The sequence below is a fragment of the Rhamphochromis sp. 'chilingali' genome (genome assembly GCF_963969265.1).
Source record: "Rhamphochromis sp. 'chilingali' genome assembly, chromosome: 22".
NCBI classification, from domain to species: Eukaryota; Metazoa; Chordata; class Actinopteri; order Cichliformes; family Cichlidae; genus Rhamphochromis; species Rhamphochromis sp. 'chilingali'.
The window spans coordinates 26,282,781-26,301,046 of NC_137950.1; the positions used below are offsets into that span (position 1 = coordinate 26,282,781).

Sequence of the window (18,266 nt, forward strand, 5' to 3'; positions counted from 1 at the left end):
CATCTGCGAATGATTGTTGCTTTGTCAAAATTATCAGTGTTATTACTCTAATTATTAAAAACCTCTGCAGGCCTTTAATTGAATTCCACCTCTGACTAACTTCATTAAATTATTATTACCTATTTTCTCTTAAACAAAATCATGACAGCAGGTTTTAATGTGCGCAAATGAACCAAAAGGCGCAAAATAGCATCAGAGACAATTAAAATTATAACATAAATTTTTTATTTGCTGTCACTTCTAAAACATTTCTGCTGTGTCCATATTTTAATTTTAAAGCAGAAGACTACACTCTACTCCTCTTTTTCCCCAAAGGTCTCTGCGTGCGTGTCTGTGTGTGTGGGTGTAATCTCGTGTCTCTACTGAGGGGATGTTCTCTTTCATATCTGGAGCCTATCGCGCCCTCCCCTGCCTCTGACACACCTCCAAAATATGACCACCTACAAAATGTATATATCATAGGTTAGAAAAGCGAGCATGTGTTTGAGTTACTGCTAGCGACTCCACACGTCAAAAAAGACAAACACCAACTCTGGCAATAATAAAAGTTTATCGATGAACAGACTAATGAGGCGTGAGGGATGTTTTTATATCTGAACCTCTGAGCGGCGGAGACACCGAGTTAAAAATTCATGTCGGTGCGTTTTGAGTCGTAGGTGAGGGCAAGTGACTTTGTTGTTTTTTGGTCTTGGTTTTTATGATTATCATCGTACATGTTTTTACTCAAACGGAGCGCAAACTTATGACATTTGACACAGCCTGGGAGCGGGGCTGCAAATGGGCGGCATAGGTGGCAACCTCTACCTCAGCATGTTGAATGGGACTGAAACGCAAACTTTCGGAAAGAACGCCGACATCAGCAGTCACTTCCACCGCGGCGGCAAGGATCTAGCCGAGTTCAAAATGGGGATTCAGGACGCGAGGTTTTACTACTCGGACTCTGTTCAGAGCGGGCAGGACGCGCTGCCGCTGCCCTACCACTCGGACCAGGCGGTAGGAGGATACGGAGCGCAACCCGGCAGGTTTTACGCACAGACCCTCAGCAGCTGCCCGTACGGCAGCGTGCGCTCTCCGCCGAGAAGCGGAGCCGGGCAGGCTTACATCCCGACGGCAGGAGACGGGTTTCCCACGGGCGGTAAAGACGTGTACTCCCCTTCTCCGGAGAATTACCCAGCGAGCTTTCAGCACGGGTTCCAGCGGCAGCCTCTCTACCCTTTACCTGGGCTACAGGTGTGCGGGAAGACTCAGGCTCTGCTCAATAACTACCCGCTGTGGGCCAAGTTCCACAAGTTCCAAACCGAGATGATAATCACCAAGCAGGGGAGGTGAGTCTCACAGAAAAACTACACATTGTTTCCTCCGCTGTCGATTAGCACATTTAATGGAGCAAAGAGGGGGTCATAGAAAGCGTGAATTTCACACCGCTGCCCTTTGGTTTTTACACTTTCTAATTTACTCACTCACCTGTCTTATCTTTACCATGAGCAGCCTCCGCTACGCCACAAGAGCGCACTTCAATTCACGTCTAAAACCAGTTTTATTTTTCTGTTTCCGAGAGTTGAATGGCGGTCGTCTTCCAGCTCTGCAGACTGTGCAGGCATCACCAACACGTCTCTGCTCAGGTGACGTGGTTGTTGGGAGTTTTTCTGGGATAATGATCGAAAGGTGCAAAGTTTTGCGCAAAATTTGCCTCATCCGAGCTGTTGCCTACTTAAAGGATGTGAAAGTACGACAGTTTCTAAAGAATTGAGTTTTAAATTTTAAATTTATTAGGGTACGCACAGAAGGCCACTATGTCATTTTACTGAGAGGCATCTCAAAGGTTTGTTACTATGCAAGGAATTACAACCGAATTAAAAAGTTGTTGAAGAGGCAAACAAACTGCAAAGTGGAGTCTCAGCTGCAGGCTGAGCTGTTCTTTGACCTATAAAGTCTCTTGGGTGCCTTCACTTTATATCAGCACCTCTTCAGCTGCCAAAAAGGAAATTTTACAGTTTTTCGAACCATCAGAGAAAGCAGTAATCTTTAAAAAAAAAAAAAAAAAAAGTTACGTCATCTTTTTGACCATCCGTCATTGGCAATAATCGACGTTACAAAACTCAATTTGGGAGCTAATCAAATTCTTGTTCGTGCAGACAGCGAGGAAGAAATCTAAAACAAGAGTCAAAAACAACCCTCATAGCGATACTCTTAAGTGGGAAGCTTTAAAAAAAATGACGATATCGAAATTGTGATTAAAAAAACATGTGGGCTCGCGCAGGCAGCTCTCTGCAGCGCACACAGCTCATGGCCTGAGAGGGGAAGAGACGGCGCTGCCGGGCCTCTCTTGATAGGTCACCGAGCATAAAGATGCAGTCACGTCGATGAGGATTAATTCACTAATATGCGACACTTGTGTTTGACACAAGGTTTCAGGCCATAGGTTTCTCATGGCTCGGATCTGTGCACGGGAAACAATTGCGCTGTCACATAATATGACTGATATTTCCAGTGGCTTCACTCGGTTTGTCGGCTGAAACTCAAAATTTTTGTATTAAAATGGCTTGAGTAAAAATTCACAAAGTTTACTCAAGCCATTTTAATCTATATATCTAAGGTTGTGTGTGTGGTGTTGTTGTTGTTGCATGTGGCGTTTTGTGGTTTTTTGAAACAGATGAATTTCAGTTTGGTAGGTGCAGCTTATGTTCTTGCAAAATATTCCCCTTTGACCTGCATGGCTTCTTTGCCTTCTGGTTTACTACTGAAAGTTATTCTGAGTGCAGTACACTTACGGTTTTGGGGGTAAGAAATGCTCCTTTTAGATAGACTTTTGATATACTTTCTTGCCTTTTATCTGCTAAACCTGATCACAAATTGCACATTTAACTGTTCACATGGTTCACAAATGGATCGTTTTAGAAATTCCCTTCAATGCCTTGTAATTCATTTTATGGTGTGCACAGGTTTTGCAGAATTAGCCAATGATTTGGGGATTTTAGTGTTAAAAATGTAGTATTTTATTACGTTTTTATCCAAGTGTGTGTGCGTGTGCGTGTGTGTGTGTGTGTGTGTGTGTGTGTGTGTGTGTGTGTGTGTGTGTGTGTGTGTGTGTGTGTGTGTGTGTGTGTGTGCGTGCATCTTCTATTATTTGACGTAGCAATTCCTGGCAGTTTCCTCTGTAGACAAACTCACTGTGGTAAGTAGCATCATATATCAGGTCACGTAATTAAAATGCATGCAGTACACTTTTATTTTGCTCCAGCTAATTTCAGCTTCCCTCAGAGCAAAGAAAAAGTCAAAGACTACCCGCAATAATAATAGGGTCGGTGAGTGCAGAGGTGTTATCCTTCCACATGTGACAAAAAGCAAATTTTCTTGTTGTGCAAAAACCACAAACCTCATATTGTGAAAATGTGAAATCCTGGCGATGAAAATGTTCTGTCTTTTATCTTTACCCCTGTTTCTGACACTCACACTTTTTCGTAACATAAAAAAAGAAAAAATCCTACAAGATTTTGAAGAAGGTGAGCAGAGAAACACTAAAAAAGAAGAAAAAACTTTCAATATCAGAGGCAATATCCTTCTTAAAATTTTCATCTTGGTTTCAGGCTTCCACAATAATTTTGGTGTGATTTTAAGAGAGGAGTCCGGGGGTCTGCAATGTTAATCAAAACCTCGGTATCAGTAGGCGAAAGGGTGAAAGAAACTCTAGAGAAATGAAGTGAAGGGTCAAACATTACTGAAGCTTTAGATGGCCACACTGAGGAGGTGAGGCACCTTTGATGTTCAGGAAGTAAAAGACTAGGTTCTCTTTTTTTTCTGCTTTCTTCAGCCTCCACTAGACGGTGGGTGTACAGCCTGACAGATCTCTCAGAAGCTCATGTAGCACACCTGGGCTTTGAAATCTAGACACATTTTCTCGGCCTGTAGCGAAGGGTGGGGGCGAATTCATCTGCACTTCTCATGAGCTAAATTCAGATTCACCTCACTAGCTGATACCATGGCACAGGCTGTCCTCGGCTAAGACGAAGTTTGTGTCAGCGCAACCGTGTTACCGCGATGATCCAAGGGGTCGAACAAATTGTGGTAGAAAATGGGAAAAAGGGGATATTTTGTGATTTAAAAGAAATCAAATGACTAAATTTGAAAAGAGAAAGTGAAGCTTTCTTCCTTATTCATTTGTTTGACCAGGGATCCTACACCTGTGGTACTCTTGGTGCAGATATGAGTCAAAAAGGCAAACTTTTCCCTGCAGCTGTTTCCAAGAAGTACATGCATTCGTGGGGACTTTTTTTGGGAAACTGCAGTAGAAAGCAGCTTCATTTTTTGTTAAAAGGGTTAGGCCGCGTTTGAATTTGTAGGAAATCACCTCGAAATGTGCCTCTAATTGAACGATCCTCTGGTAGTTTTCAAAGAGGAAATAATTCGCTTTAATTACAGCACATAACTTACAAAGAAAGTCTTGCTCGGCCATGCAGTGTGTGTTCTAGGAAGGAGAAAGTACTGACTAAGTTCTCAGCGTAAAAACACCTTTTAGGGAAATAATGTAAAACTAAAGTTCAGACTCGGAGGAATCATGCTCATCTGCCCTCTCTGCTCCACTGACTGCAAACTGTAAACTGTATCAGTCTGACATCCTGTAGTTTTTTGAGAGGAAACAATCCTTTGATTTATTTTGTTCCCAAGAATAGATGGTGCTGCTGTGTTTTGAGTAGAATGAGCGCTCAGAAACGGTAATCGCCGCGTATGATGAGTTTTAGGTTCCTGTATCTGTTCTTAATAAACCGTTCTGGTGCTTTTTTATTAACACACAATGAAAATGAAATGTGGTTTTTATTCTTCTAATATACTGCAGCCCATTGGTGAAAATGCTGTTTTTCTATGAATTCATCAAATGATTTAGGTAATAACCAGCTTTATTTCCAAAGTAGGCTTCTCATGTTGTGGAAATTATCACTTCACATCACCAAGGAAATAAGAGTGGGTGTCTTTAGAAGGGCAGCTTGCTCTAGAAATTTAAAGAAGTTAATGCTGAAATTAACATATCAGAAAAACATATTTAAGAATTGCATCGCGAGCTGCCTTTTTGGTGAATGTTTGGAAGTCGTATGTATTCGTTTTTGCTCGCATTCTCTCTCTCTCTCTCTCTGAAAGCAGAAGTGGGACTATTTCAAGGTTTTGACAGTATGACCTGTCACTTCCTGTTCAGCTGTTTATGTGTGCCTATGTAGCTTTTCGCAGAAACATCTAGTGCCAATATTTTAGACAGCTATACAAGTACTTCCTCATACCGTGTAATTAAGCTCCTCTTCAAAGTGAGTAATGTCCACCGCATTTGGAGCCTTAGGCTTATTACTGACACACTTGATATATATTTTTTAACTTTATAGCTCTATATTTGGTTCCCAAAAAGTTTGATTAAAAAATACTGTTACTAATTGAACATGAAGATAGGCTGCTGACTGGTTGTGGAACTAATTAGATAAAGAAATATAAACTGTATCTACTTCCCTATTTGTTTTCTATTGCTGGCAAGTTCATTGTTAACAATGATTTGATTCCACTGTTATAAATGGACTGTATACTGATAAATACTAATATATACATTGATCAGCCACAACATTATAACCACTGATAGGTGAAGTCAGTATCACTATTCATCGCGATGCTACTTTGCTACTTGGCATAATGACACATACCGCACACCTAAACGTTATCGCAGATGCTCCCTGATGGCTGCAGCCTCCCTCTGCAGGATAATCCAAAAACTCCTCAGGAATGGCACGAGGAAGACAACACCGAACCCGGAGCATCGACTGATCTCCAAACATGTGTTTTTAATTATACATTCTGGATCTGAGAAGTTAAGCTAATGTCAAAACACGGTAAACTTGCATTTCTTGTAATGGCCAACAGGGGGCTACTCAGTTCGTTCATACCGAGGTCTTTTAAAAAATGACTTTACTACTCATTTGACCTCTGACCTCAGCGAAAATGTTCCTTTAATTTTATCACTTTTAATCGCTAATGCAGTGTTATGTTCTTTTTTAAAGTGTGGCCCCTTTTAGAGTGAAATAGATGATAAAGCTGGATGTGCTAGGGCGTGTCTACATTTATCTTCTCTGTACAGTGTGTGGTTATAATGTTGTGGCTGATAGGATCTTTACCAGACTGTTTGATTGTCCAAAAGCTACTGAAAGAAACATTAGCGAGGCCCAAGCATAAACAAGCACACACCAGTACACCAACCCCAACAAATGGGAATTAATGTGCTCCTGAAATTTGTTCCTAATTCCTCACTGTAGAAACTAATGGCCTTGTGTCGTGTTTGATAGACAAGAAGCTGGATGTGTTGGAAAGCAGACTAAACTACAACTGCTTTTAGTCTGTCCGAAGGCTTTGTTTATGATAAAAATCCAGATTAACAGCAGCATTATCCTTTATGAGGTCTGAAGCATGAAGTCCACAGTATCAGGTGACTACCCCTGACTACTACCCCCCAAAATGGACATTTCAGCACTTATAGTGGCTGAATTCCTCTGCCATAAGTCAATACACAAACAAGGGTGTCCATGTGCTAAAGAGTCCTTGTGTCCGGCAGCAGCTGTAGACTGGCATGTTTTCGTCACAGATGATCAAGCGTACGCGCGGTGACAAAAACTGGACCTGAACTCCTGTCCAGATGAATCAGCGGGTGCGCTCATGTGGAAAAGTCTTCTCCCTGGTGAATACCCAGTTCCTCTTCTCCGCTCAAGCTTCTGCCTCGCATCCCCAGGACAAAACCCCCACCCTTCCCCACCCCACCTCTCCTCTCCTCTCCCTCCTTCCCTCTCTTCACTCCACCCTCTGCTCTTTCCTTTTCCCTTTCTCCAACCTCCATCTCCCCCCCCCCCCCCCCCCCCCCCCCACAGTTTCCCCTCCCGTGCCCTCCCATTCCTCGCTCTCCAACATCCACACAGTTTATTTTGATTTTTTTTTTCTTTTAAATGTCACTGTCTCTATATTAGTGACTGGTTCACCACACTCATCTTCTTCTATGGTATTTTGCCTAAAACGACTACAGTTATGACTCTTCATGTTCGTACACGGCGTGCTCAGAAATAGACATTTGCCGTTACTGTTTCTATAATTCAGTGGCACGCTGGCAGGTTTATTAGTTAGCCTGTCTGGTAGCTGGGTAACTGAAATTGTGATTTCCTATTGTGTTAAAGCGACTTCATGTGTCTGTGTATCATCATTTTCCAAACTGCAACAGACAGAGGTGCTTTCCTTGTGACTGTATCTGCCATGTAAAAGTAAAATCATGTTTGTGTGACACTCTAGACATGACAGCTACCATGCCCTTAATTACCACAACGCCACCACACTGAAAATAACTGCACACTATCATGTATGTATGTAGTGCTTTTCAGCGTCTCTGAGTGAACTTTGAACACAAAGAGCCTCCCACACATGCAAATACCCCTCTGTGTTGTGTTTTCTTTGGTTTCTCCCCTTCTCAAGTTCTGATTTCCTATAAAAGGCTCTACTATAAGTAAACTGATAATATGAATGGGGTAAAAAAAAAATTGTAACAATTCTACTTCTTTCTAGATTACTCTCACTCAGTGTAGGTGGATCAATCCATTCATGAGCTCAACAGCCAAGTTTCTGTTTTCGCTTGTATTAAATACTGCTGCGGAAGAAGAGCCCTTTCACCTGTTCTTTGCGAGCCACTAAAGAGCTGCTGCCACGATTGTGTTTCACCGAGAACTATGATTGATTGTTAAACTGGACTCGCCTTGTAGCCAGAAAACCCCAACTGGGATGGTTCAGCGTAGGGTTTTGTCTTACTAGTGAGCAAGGAGGGCGTGTGTATGTGCTGCCGTCTTAAAGAGCCAGCAGTCAAAGAGACAAACTGGAAAACATTTGATCATCTGAACTTTTTCTTTACATGAATTAAGGAAAAGTCCAGCTTTTGCCGTTCTTTTTATAATCAATAGAGATGTGTTTTTGAAAACTGGACACAAAGCTTGCATTTATATATCCAAATTTAAAGTAAAGTACCTTTAGTCTACAAATCAATGCAAATGCGAATTACCACGATTTTTGTAGTAATTTTAACCCTTCAGCATTGTTATTAAACAATATGGGTACATATGTGAGCAGTACAGAGCCCCCTAAGGGTCACATCAGGAATTTATTCAAGACTTCTTTTGCACTACCCGAAAATAACTTTTGCGTTTCCTCTGATTCATAAAGAAATGCTGAGCTGTATTATGATACACACACTGCCGTTGGCTGTGGCCACAGCCAGTCTGCATACCCTCAGCTGTGGCTGCTCAGTTGCAAGTCTGTAGCCTTACAGTCAGAAAGATAACCAGAGGAGCTGGTGTACCAGTTTGCTCATTGACCACTGCCAAAGCTGATTTGGAGCTGCAGCTGTGCTCACAGCCAGTGGCTGTATGTTGCAGCTCAGCCTTTTGAGAGGTCTAATGAGCAATAAATGCATAATGTGAAACATCACAGCATCTGTGCTTTCTCTCTGCAGAGCATTCCCATAAGCCAGTGAACCTAAACCGGGAGCTCGAGTAGCCCAGGGGGTGCTTCTGCAATTGCCAGGGGGGTAATTGGAAATCTGAACCACACTAATCTGAAAAGAAACAGTAGAAATTACAGTTTAATTAAAGTAATTTAATTCATTGTAACAAGAAATTTAACAAATAGTTGATACCGCTAGATAAGAATATGGCTAACAGCTACAAATGTTCAGTAACGGTATGGAAAACAGATTAAAAATGATAAACACTTAAAATAAAGCTCGATAAAGTTATTAATAAAAGTCTGCAGAAAGAAAGTCACTTTTTTTTTTTACCACAAATAATATGGATCTTTTTGGTCTCACACACTTGCTCTTATTTTAAACATAATATATGCACCGTGTAAATACTGGTAGATAGAACTGTCTATTTTTTATTAATAGATTGGGCTATTTCCTAACAGCAGTGAACTACTGGTTAGAACAGTAAGTCAGTAGTTGGGATAAATGGATGTCATACTGTGGTTCACTAAGCATAATTGTAACAATCATTAAGAGTGAATCGATTATTCAAAACTGGCTGAATAATTTTCTAAAAGTTTTGATTAATCGATTTATTCTTAACGATTATGCTCAGCTGTCAGTTATGCTTAGTGAACCACAGTATCACAGCTTTTAGTTATTTACAGTTATTTCTAGCACTGTTGCTCATTTTGTATATTATACAGTTTAAACACAAAGTAAAGTGCCCCATCGTAATACCATGTGACAAATGTAAAAGTAACTTTATGCATCTCTTAATTTCCCGTACAAACGATGTACGCAGATTCAGGCTACACACATGAAATCCTCATCAGCACGGACGGGCCCTCGGGCCGTCGCTAACAGTAGCCTCTTACTCATTGTCTCGTTACACACCTGTCTTGTTTTTGCACCCCTAAATCACCCAGCTGATTGTAGATGAGGTCAGTTTCGATCGAGAAGAGATAACAGGTTTTGTAGTTTACCAAAACGATGCTGCCAACATGTAGTATCATGTTCTCGGCACAAACTTTAACTGACTGAATTATATTTAGGCTATATGTCTAACTTTCATTTCTAACGTGTGTGTGTGTGTGTGTGTGTGTGCGCGCAGTTTGCGCAGTGTGCGGTGATCAAATAGACATGAGACCTTATCTATCTTTTCCACCCACATCAAAATGTTTTAGACAAGAAAGTAAAGGGTGTTTCTCGAAGAGCTATTTTTTCTGTTTTTGTGCGCACTTTGCCCTCTTAAAGTGACTACGACATGCTTTTCATAGAACTCATTATAACCATCTATACTTTTACACACTTTCAGCTCTTTTTTAGCCAAATCTATTATTTGAAGAAAAATAGACAAAGGCATGTTTTTATTCTATTTACATTTGTAGGTTTAAAACCACTTGTGCACTTTTAATACCGAACAAATCTAAGTGGCAGGGGTGGGCAGCGGGAGCTGAATGTCAGTCATTACAAATGCTCCATAGCCTGAGGAGCTTTTAGCTGGTGTCAAACACAATGCCTTTATTTACACCAGCTACACTCTGGTGACCTCATATGGACCCAGAGTTCATCGCAGGGGTATTTATAAGCATGCCATGGCAATAAAGAGACAGAAATGAATGAACATGAGATTTGGTGGCATTATCAGGAAAAGCTCAGGTCTTCCTTTAAATCACTGAGTTTCTGTAATGATAAAACAAATGAGATCATTTTTTGCATGCAGTGATCTTTAGGGGAAGGTGAGTTGTGAGGCAAATTTTTAGTCATTATATCTCCAGAAACGTCAATTTCAGTCTCTTGAAGGACTCTGTGGTTCAGTCTGAAATTTCTCAGTAATGATTTGGTTTTATAGAGAAGCTCAAGGTCACGAGTGGCCACATCCTACGGAGTTCTGCAATGTGTTAATGCCATCTTTCCTAAAATTTACATATCGCTAGACTGTCTTCCTCTAAGAAAGATTAGGTTTTTGCAAACTGTTATTCACATCTTTATTTTCATGTTAACCCAAACCACAAGCTTTTCCTAAACCTAACCAAATAAATCCGTAATAGTAATTAGTAAATCGAGATGAGATTCAAACTCCAGGCTTCTTTAAAGTTTTCATGCCACCTCTTCTGAGTTTGCACGCTAATATGATGTCAGTCAGTCATTTGCTAGATGGCATTTTAGAAACACCTACATGAGTCATTTCAGATGCTTGCCGCGTACAGCTAATATCACCATTTAGTTTGAGCATTTCTTCAGTCTCATAATATTAAAGGGCATTCTCAGTTAAATCTCAAGGAAATACTTTTTCTGCTTGAGAACATTTGCTCACAAAAACATTGCAAGCAGCACATCTTTGCTATCTATAGTCTACCTTTAGCACCTCATCAAGTAAACTATTATTACAAGCCACAAAGCAGAGGACAGGCCTCTAACGTGGCTGTGAAAGGGGTCTTTTCCTAAAGCTCACGAAGCCGTGTTGATGTCTAACTTAACCAGGAAATAATATGAAACTAGGTGGGGGAAAAAATCAGTTTAATAAAAGCCTTGTCGATTAAATCTCCATCAAACTTTTTCTCACCTATCAGTCATTTGGGAAAATGAATATTAAAGGACATGATTGTCCAACTAATTTCCCTTAAGTGGATTTCCCCCAGAGAATGACTAACATTTGTGTGTTACATGTTGCGCTATAATGTAAAGTGTGAACTACAACTCAGTAGGGTTAGTAATTCTGAATCACTACAGTAAGTGTTTCGCGTCGACATGCACTCCGGATATTTGGCGCACACGTGAATGTCAGCAGGGTTTATCTGCCGTTGTGTGTTCAGAGTCCATTTCTTATATGTTTGTGTGTGTCTCTTTAATTTTAATTTAACCCAGCTTCTCCCTCTCCGTTCCCGGGTCGTCCAGCCAGGGGACAACCTGACCTCCCAGTTACCTCGTCTCACTGAAGTGATCAAAACGAGTTGAACATGCAAAGCTCCAGCAATCAAGAGCATCTTCTGGGGCATCTTTTATTAAAAGCAGCATTAAATATTGAGCTCAAGTGTCAGCTGTCCTCTCCACCTCTCATGACTCCTTTAGCTGCTTAGGAAACCGAGGATTACAGTTTGAAAGGCCAAACATGAATCATCTCAACAGCTTACGTACATGCACTGTTGAGAAAATTTACAATAGTTCAGTTTTCAACAACAGATTATTTTAATGGAATCCATAATTTTTAGAGGCTGTGTGATTCAAAAGAGAGAAATGTCAGTTGTTTCTGACAGCTGAACTTATTTTGTACTGTTTGTACCGTGGCTCAGGGGGTTGGGAATCGCATCTGTAACCGGAAGGTCGCCGGTTCGATCCCAGGGCTCTCTGTCCTGGTCGTTGTGTCCCTGGGCAAGACACTTTACCCTACTTGCCTACTGGTCTTGGCCAGAGGGGCCGATGGCGCGATATGGCAGCCTCGCTTCTGTCAGTCTGCCCCAGGGCAGCTGTGGCTACAACTATAGCTTGCCTCCACCAGTGTATGAATGTGAGAGTGAATGAATAGTGGCATTGTAAAGCGCTTTGGGTGCCTTGAAAAGCGCTATATAAATGCAATCCATTATTATTATTATTATTATTCTGTTACATAAAGTTTCATGCAATGATGTCAGTGTATATGCATGTAATCAACAGACATCAGGGTCTACTTTCCACTCTCAGCTCTGTATGTCCACCTGCTGTTCAAATCTCCGGTTTGTGAGAAGAAAGCTGACTTAAAGCAAGAGGAGCCAAAGTGGCTTGTTTTAGAGGATGAACTAATGGTCTACACCAATAAAGCTGATTTTGAATAGTGATCCAAGTTACTGGAGTCTAAGTTTTAATATTTGGAAATATAACATAAACCTTTTATACGGAATAAAAACTCATCTCCTGTTTTTTCAACACACTAACCATGTGCAGGGCTAATATGGATAAAGTGTAATATGGGTTTCAGTCGCTACTCACATGCACATTATTTTAAAAACTCAGGGGCAGCAGCCTCACATGGCTGTTTTCTGTTAACTTTGAAGACAGATATGTTTGCTGGATAGACATTTTCAATTATAGATAGATGTGTTTAACATTGAGATCTGTCAGCACTTTGATGCATTTTGTAACTGTCATCAGAATAATCGTGATAACAAAAAAAGTCATAACCTCTCGAGATTTTATCTGCTTCTCTGTGCACCTTGGACGTGGGCGTAGTTGATCCATAAACCTCTACAATATGTGAACAAAGGTATAAACAACGTTTTTGGGTTGTTTTTTTTAACAAATAAATTTCTCTTATGTCTCTCCAGGAGGATGTTCCCCTTTCTGAGCTTCAATATCAGTGTTCTGGATCCTACTGCCCACTATAACGTCTATGTGGACGTCGTTCTAGCTGATCAGCACCACTGGAGATACCAGGGCGGCAAGTGGGTCCAGTGTGGGAAGGCAGAAGGGAACATGCCAGGTACACTGAAACTATAGCACAGAATGTAAAACCCTGGGGCTGCCTTTATGACTGTTAGAAACCAAGATTTGGTACGCTGATCAAACAACTACATTTACATTCACAAATACTAAAAAAAGAAGAAAAAAAGAGTGCTGCAGCGTCTATTGAAAAAGACTTTGAACACACTGATAAAAACGATAAGCGACTAAGATTATAACTTTTATATATAGCACATGTAAAAATGCAAAAGGATATAAAAGGGATGACGTACACCACCAAAGTAATTGTACTTTACTTGACCGATTTCACTTAAAATGCTTTATATTAACTCCACTATAGTTAAAACCTTAAAATAAACTGTTGCATTATATCAAAGGAACGTAGTTGGATTAGCATTTGCACTGATACATACATAAATGCATGTAATATAATGAAACCGGCTATTCTGGACGACAAATATTGCAATTTTGGATTCACGAGTTTTACTAGTACTCCTAATACGTAAGAACAGCTCTTCCACCTGTGAAAAAAAAATGTCTACTACTCATTGAAAATAGCTATTTTCTTCTCATCGTGCATTTACCACCAGTAGCCGGTAAACAGCTCAAACCCACAATCTTCCTGGGGCTTCCTACACTAGATTCTAATGCGAAGTTTATGATTTAAACCCGCCATCGAAAATAAACTTGGGTCAGTCAAGCAGGAGACTTCACTCAGTGTGCTGCCTGGAAGAGCCTGAGGAAGTGGTTTATTTAGCAGTATTGTAGCAAACCTAGATGCATACAGTAGGGAAACCAAAACGTGCATTAAGATGCACACTTGGTCTGAGAGGTTTTCAGTCAGCAGCTTCACAACATGTTTTGCAATTTTTTCAAAGATTGCCTGATGTTCCTTGGTTTAAGGAGCTATAATAACTGACTTAAACAGGAATGCATTTTTGTTGAGCCGAGACGAATCCTAAAAACCAATTTACTTACCAGAAAAATACACTCAAACATTTTTAAGACGCGGAAAATTTGTACTTTGGAAATTTGGAGTATTTTTTTTAGTCAGCCTCCATCTACAAAGTACGACAATAAAATCTTTAGGAATATTATGCCATCTTTAACCCCTCTTTAAACCCACTAAAAACATGTCCAGTAATTTGATCACTTTGAATATGACTAACAATTGCACTCACAGTTTCTCCAGCACCTATCAAAGCTCTCCGGGTCCCGCTTTGATCTTCCGTGGCATCCAAGAGTGTCTGAATTACTCACCAGATGTACCTCCAATCGTGCTTCTCCCCAAGTATCTCGTTATACATCAGAGTTCATTTCAGCCACTTCTCTCGTCTTTTCTTGTAAAGACGTGTTCAACATCAAGCATAGAAGTAATTATTTAACACGTTACATTTACATTTCTACGCCCTGTTCTCTCCACAACCTTTCATTCAGTATTTCCTCCTGTTCACACTTCAGAAAAAAAAAGAAAAAACTAAGCATAACAATAGCAAGTTAACCGAGATTTCATTTTATGTGTGATTGATGATAGACAAACCACAAATATATAAATGAGAGAAACTGCAAGGTGCTGTCACACATATGCCAGGTGTTGTGGAAAGGTGACTGCTGATGTGCTACAGTTGTGGAATTTGTGGTGAAACAACTTCACTCAATTAGATTTAATATTACCCTTATGTGGTGTGCAAAAATAAGGTTAGCAGGTTGTTGTGGTAATGTTGTGAGAAATCTTGGCTGCTCTAGGAATATATTAAAATATTAAAGGAAGGAAAACAGAGCCATCCCAGTTTGCAGGGGAAATACCTGATGGAAAAGTGGCGTTTTAAGACGTTTTTCATCTTCCCTTGTATTCAACTGAAGTGGCCTACAGACAGTAACTTATTATTAATATCCATTAACTTTTGTGCCATAAATATTTTATAGTGCTTGCTGATGATTTGCAGAAAATATAATTTTTAATCGCATCAAATTCAACTTGAATTCATGTAAATCTCTATAAAATTGACTTTAGATCAGAGAAGATTTTAAGTCCTTAAGCCAAAGTTGTTTTTTGTAAATTTACACCTGAGGGGCTCCAGCAAAATGTTGTTTCCCTCTGCCTAATCAGCAAAACAGAAAGTGAATAGCAGCATTTTAAAAATGACTCAGAAAACACTGATATTACTGAAACTGTCCTAAAAAGTCTCATTTCAAAATTTACCAAATTCGACGCTACAGAAATGAAGCGTGTCATGATGCACCTGTTTTAGTCATAGTGTTAGTGGCAGGTTACATTTTGAAACTGCTTGGTCTCAGCGCATTGACCGTCTGGGTTAACAGGTGGAGGATTCATGGAAAAGCTGCTGAGTTATGGGAAGAAATCTAATCACAGTTAGTCTGTTCATTACTGAGAGCTTTAAAAAAAAAAAAAAAAACCAGCTGAATAAAACACAGCTGTAAAGGAAATGGTGCAGAAGAGAAAAAGTGAGAATCAAAGCAAAACTCGCTGCAGCACGATATTCCTGTTCTCTTGTTTTTGTGATAGCTTGAAGCCAAAACTGTGAAAATAAATAAATAAAACAAAGCGTGCAGCCCTTATTCATAACTACATGCGCTGCTCGCCATGTGCTTCGGTGATTGCAGGGAACAGGATGTACATGCACCCCGACTCTCCCAACACAGGAGCTCACTGGATGAGACAAGAGGTGTCGTTTAGCAAGCTCAAGCTCACCAACAACAAGGGAAGCACCAACAATGTGGCACAGGTACCGTGCTTTTGCCTCTAATTTGCTTTCTATCTACAAATCTGTCTGTGAATACGCTCGCGTGGTCAGTGAGTGGCTGAAACATATCGATGAATGCAATAACTGTCACCTTCTGCTTATATTTTACACTACTTTAATAATTTCCTTTCGTATTCTTGATATATGAAAACATTAACCACATTATGAGTGTCGCGATGGAAACCATCTGCAAACACTCAATTTCTGCCTGCTCATTTCCTGCCTTTATTTTTCTCGCTTATCGGTAAAATAAAGGTATCTTTGTTTCCTGCTCTTAATCTTTAGCAGCCAAATGACCATAATATTACATCTCCCTTTCTCCAGATGATAGTTCTCCAGTCCCTCCATAAATACCAGCCTCGTCTTCACATCGTGCAGGTAAAGGAGGATGGCACGGAGGACCCCTTCCTCTCTTCTAAAGCTCAGACGTTCATCTTCCCGGAGACTCAGTTCATCGCTGTTACTGCTTATCAAAATGCAGATGTAAGTCACCTCAGACACAAAGATGAAGATGAGATTTGTATGCTTTAAAAATATGTTTTAAGGTGTGAACCGCAGCCTGTGTTGCAGACCACTGACATGCTATTCTACCATGTTTGCATATTTATTGTATTGTATTTGGCAACAACCTTCCACAACTGGCCCACAAAAACACCTCTTATAACTTCGATTGCACAGCTTTAATGATGTTGAGAGATCAATGATTCATGTCAGCGACATGTTTTACTGATTTATGCATGCATGCATCAAAAATGCAGACACACCAACTTACATTTCTGCAACCTTCAAGAGTCGCTTCACCTCGGCTGACCTGAGCACCGTAGCTCACATCTCTCTTGTGTGCGGTGTATTTTTTACGGCTGTTCAAATAAACTGTGGAACAGTTACTCCATGCAAGATATACTCTCCCAATTTTACATTTGTGTTCCTCCCCTTTGCGGTTTTTAAGATGAAATCTTTCCAATAAGAGATAAAACTGCAGTGTAGCCTCATTAATTATTAGTCGGTTAGTTCTCTTTCTGCGCTCTTGTTTCTTCAATGTGGTTACTCACTCCTTCTCTTTTTTCCTTTGCCTACGTTCTCTCATTGCCCTCCTCTTATTCCCTACACAGATCACTCAGCTGAAAATAGACCATAACCCGTTCGCTAAAGGTTTCCGTGACAATTATGACACGTAAGTAATTTCAAAAATGTCTGTATTTACAAAAAGCAAATCCTCTTCTGTTCTCAGTGTGAACCCTGCGTTCTCTCAGCATTAATAATGAGACTGGGTCACTGCTGGCACTTGAATGTCCTGAGTGCTCGTGTCAGCCTTTTAATATTGGAAAAGATGCAATTACTTGCTGCTGCTGAGCATGCTGCAGTGAAAGGGTGTGAGGGGCTGTGAGATGTTTGATAGTTGTTTGAGGTTTGGGCAGGAAATAACACCTTCTTTTTTTCCTCTTCTTCTCACACTCGCTTCTCTTCCCCTCCTCCTCCTCCCTCCTGCCTAGGCTGTACGCTCCTCCCGACTCTGATCGCCTCACCCCCTCCCCTACAGAGGGCCAGCAGCTGCTGCCAGGGAGCTGCTACGCCCAAGGCTACCTCTCTGAACAGTACATGAGCCCCCTGCCCCAGAGCCGCTTCTATGGCCGCGAGCACATTGGTATGGGCCAGCAGCACAAAGACCCATCCGCAACCCCCGGTCCCCACAGCCGCTGGTACCTGTCACCTCAGCAAGGCGTGGCCCCAAATCGGCTTGACTTCACTTCCTCCTATGAGGGGGACTTCTCTGGAAATGGTTTCTACAAGCCCTTCCCCTTGCAGACATCTGCTCACCATGCTCTCAGCTACTATTCAGATCATCCTTTTGCGTCTACAAGCGTGTCTGTATCAGGAGCCGCCTCAGCAGGTTGGAGCGCCAGCCGGCCCACCCCACAGTACCTCGGTCACCCCACTAAATCCGGCCCCACTCTTGGGTGGTTTAGACCCATATCATCCTCCTCTTCCTCCTCCTCATCTTCGACATCCCCTGGGAACCCCAGGCTGCACCCTCCTCCACTCCTGGACTCTTTTCAGCCGCCCTTGCTGCAGGACAAGCCCAAAGACACTGTGGGCGTAGTGCAAGAGGAGCCTTGGCTCGAACCACCTTCTGTGAAATCAGCGGACTCAGGCGACTCTAGCCTGTTTGAGGGAGGTGTGGGTGAAAACAAGAAGAGGAGGGTGTCGCCATATACGTCCAGCACTGAAAACTCCCCACCCCCGCGCAGTGGAGAGGTCTGTGAAAAAGACAGCAACAGCGATGCAGACTATTATGGTTATTACACCCACTGAAGACCTCACACATTATCATGGTTGCCACAGTGTCTCCCAACACCTTCCCACACTGCCCTCATTGACACATTTACTGTCTGTCCAGGATAACGATGACGGGCTGGAACAGTCTCTGGTTTTGCTACAGACAAACTGCAGAACGTAGAGAAGGACAGTGACCAGCCCCTCAAAGTGTCAGACGACTACAGGAACTTTCAAAGTTAGTGTCAAGGTTGGTGTCGAACAGAGTG

At 41.3% G+C, this 18,266-nt stretch overlaps 1 protein-coding gene across 1 annotated transcript; it reads left to right on the top strand.

The window, feature by feature from the left end:
- Positions 1 to 518: 518 nt before the first annotated feature.
- tbx21 (T-box transcription factor 21) lies at positions 519 to 18,036 on the top strand (the record flags this gene model as incomplete). The annotated part of the gene is made up of 6 exons (XM_080873276.1): positions 519 to 1,325; positions 12,823 to 12,977; positions 15,584 to 15,705; positions 16,048 to 16,206; positions 16,836 to 16,897; positions 17,217 to 18,036. The coding sequence occupies exons 1-6, from the start codon at positions 778 to 780 to the stop codon at positions 18,034 to 18,036; spliced, it is 1,866 nt and encodes a 621-aa protein (XP_080729402.1). The 5' UTR covers positions 519 to 777.
- Between the last annotated feature and the right edge of the window lie 230 nt (positions 18,037 to 18,266).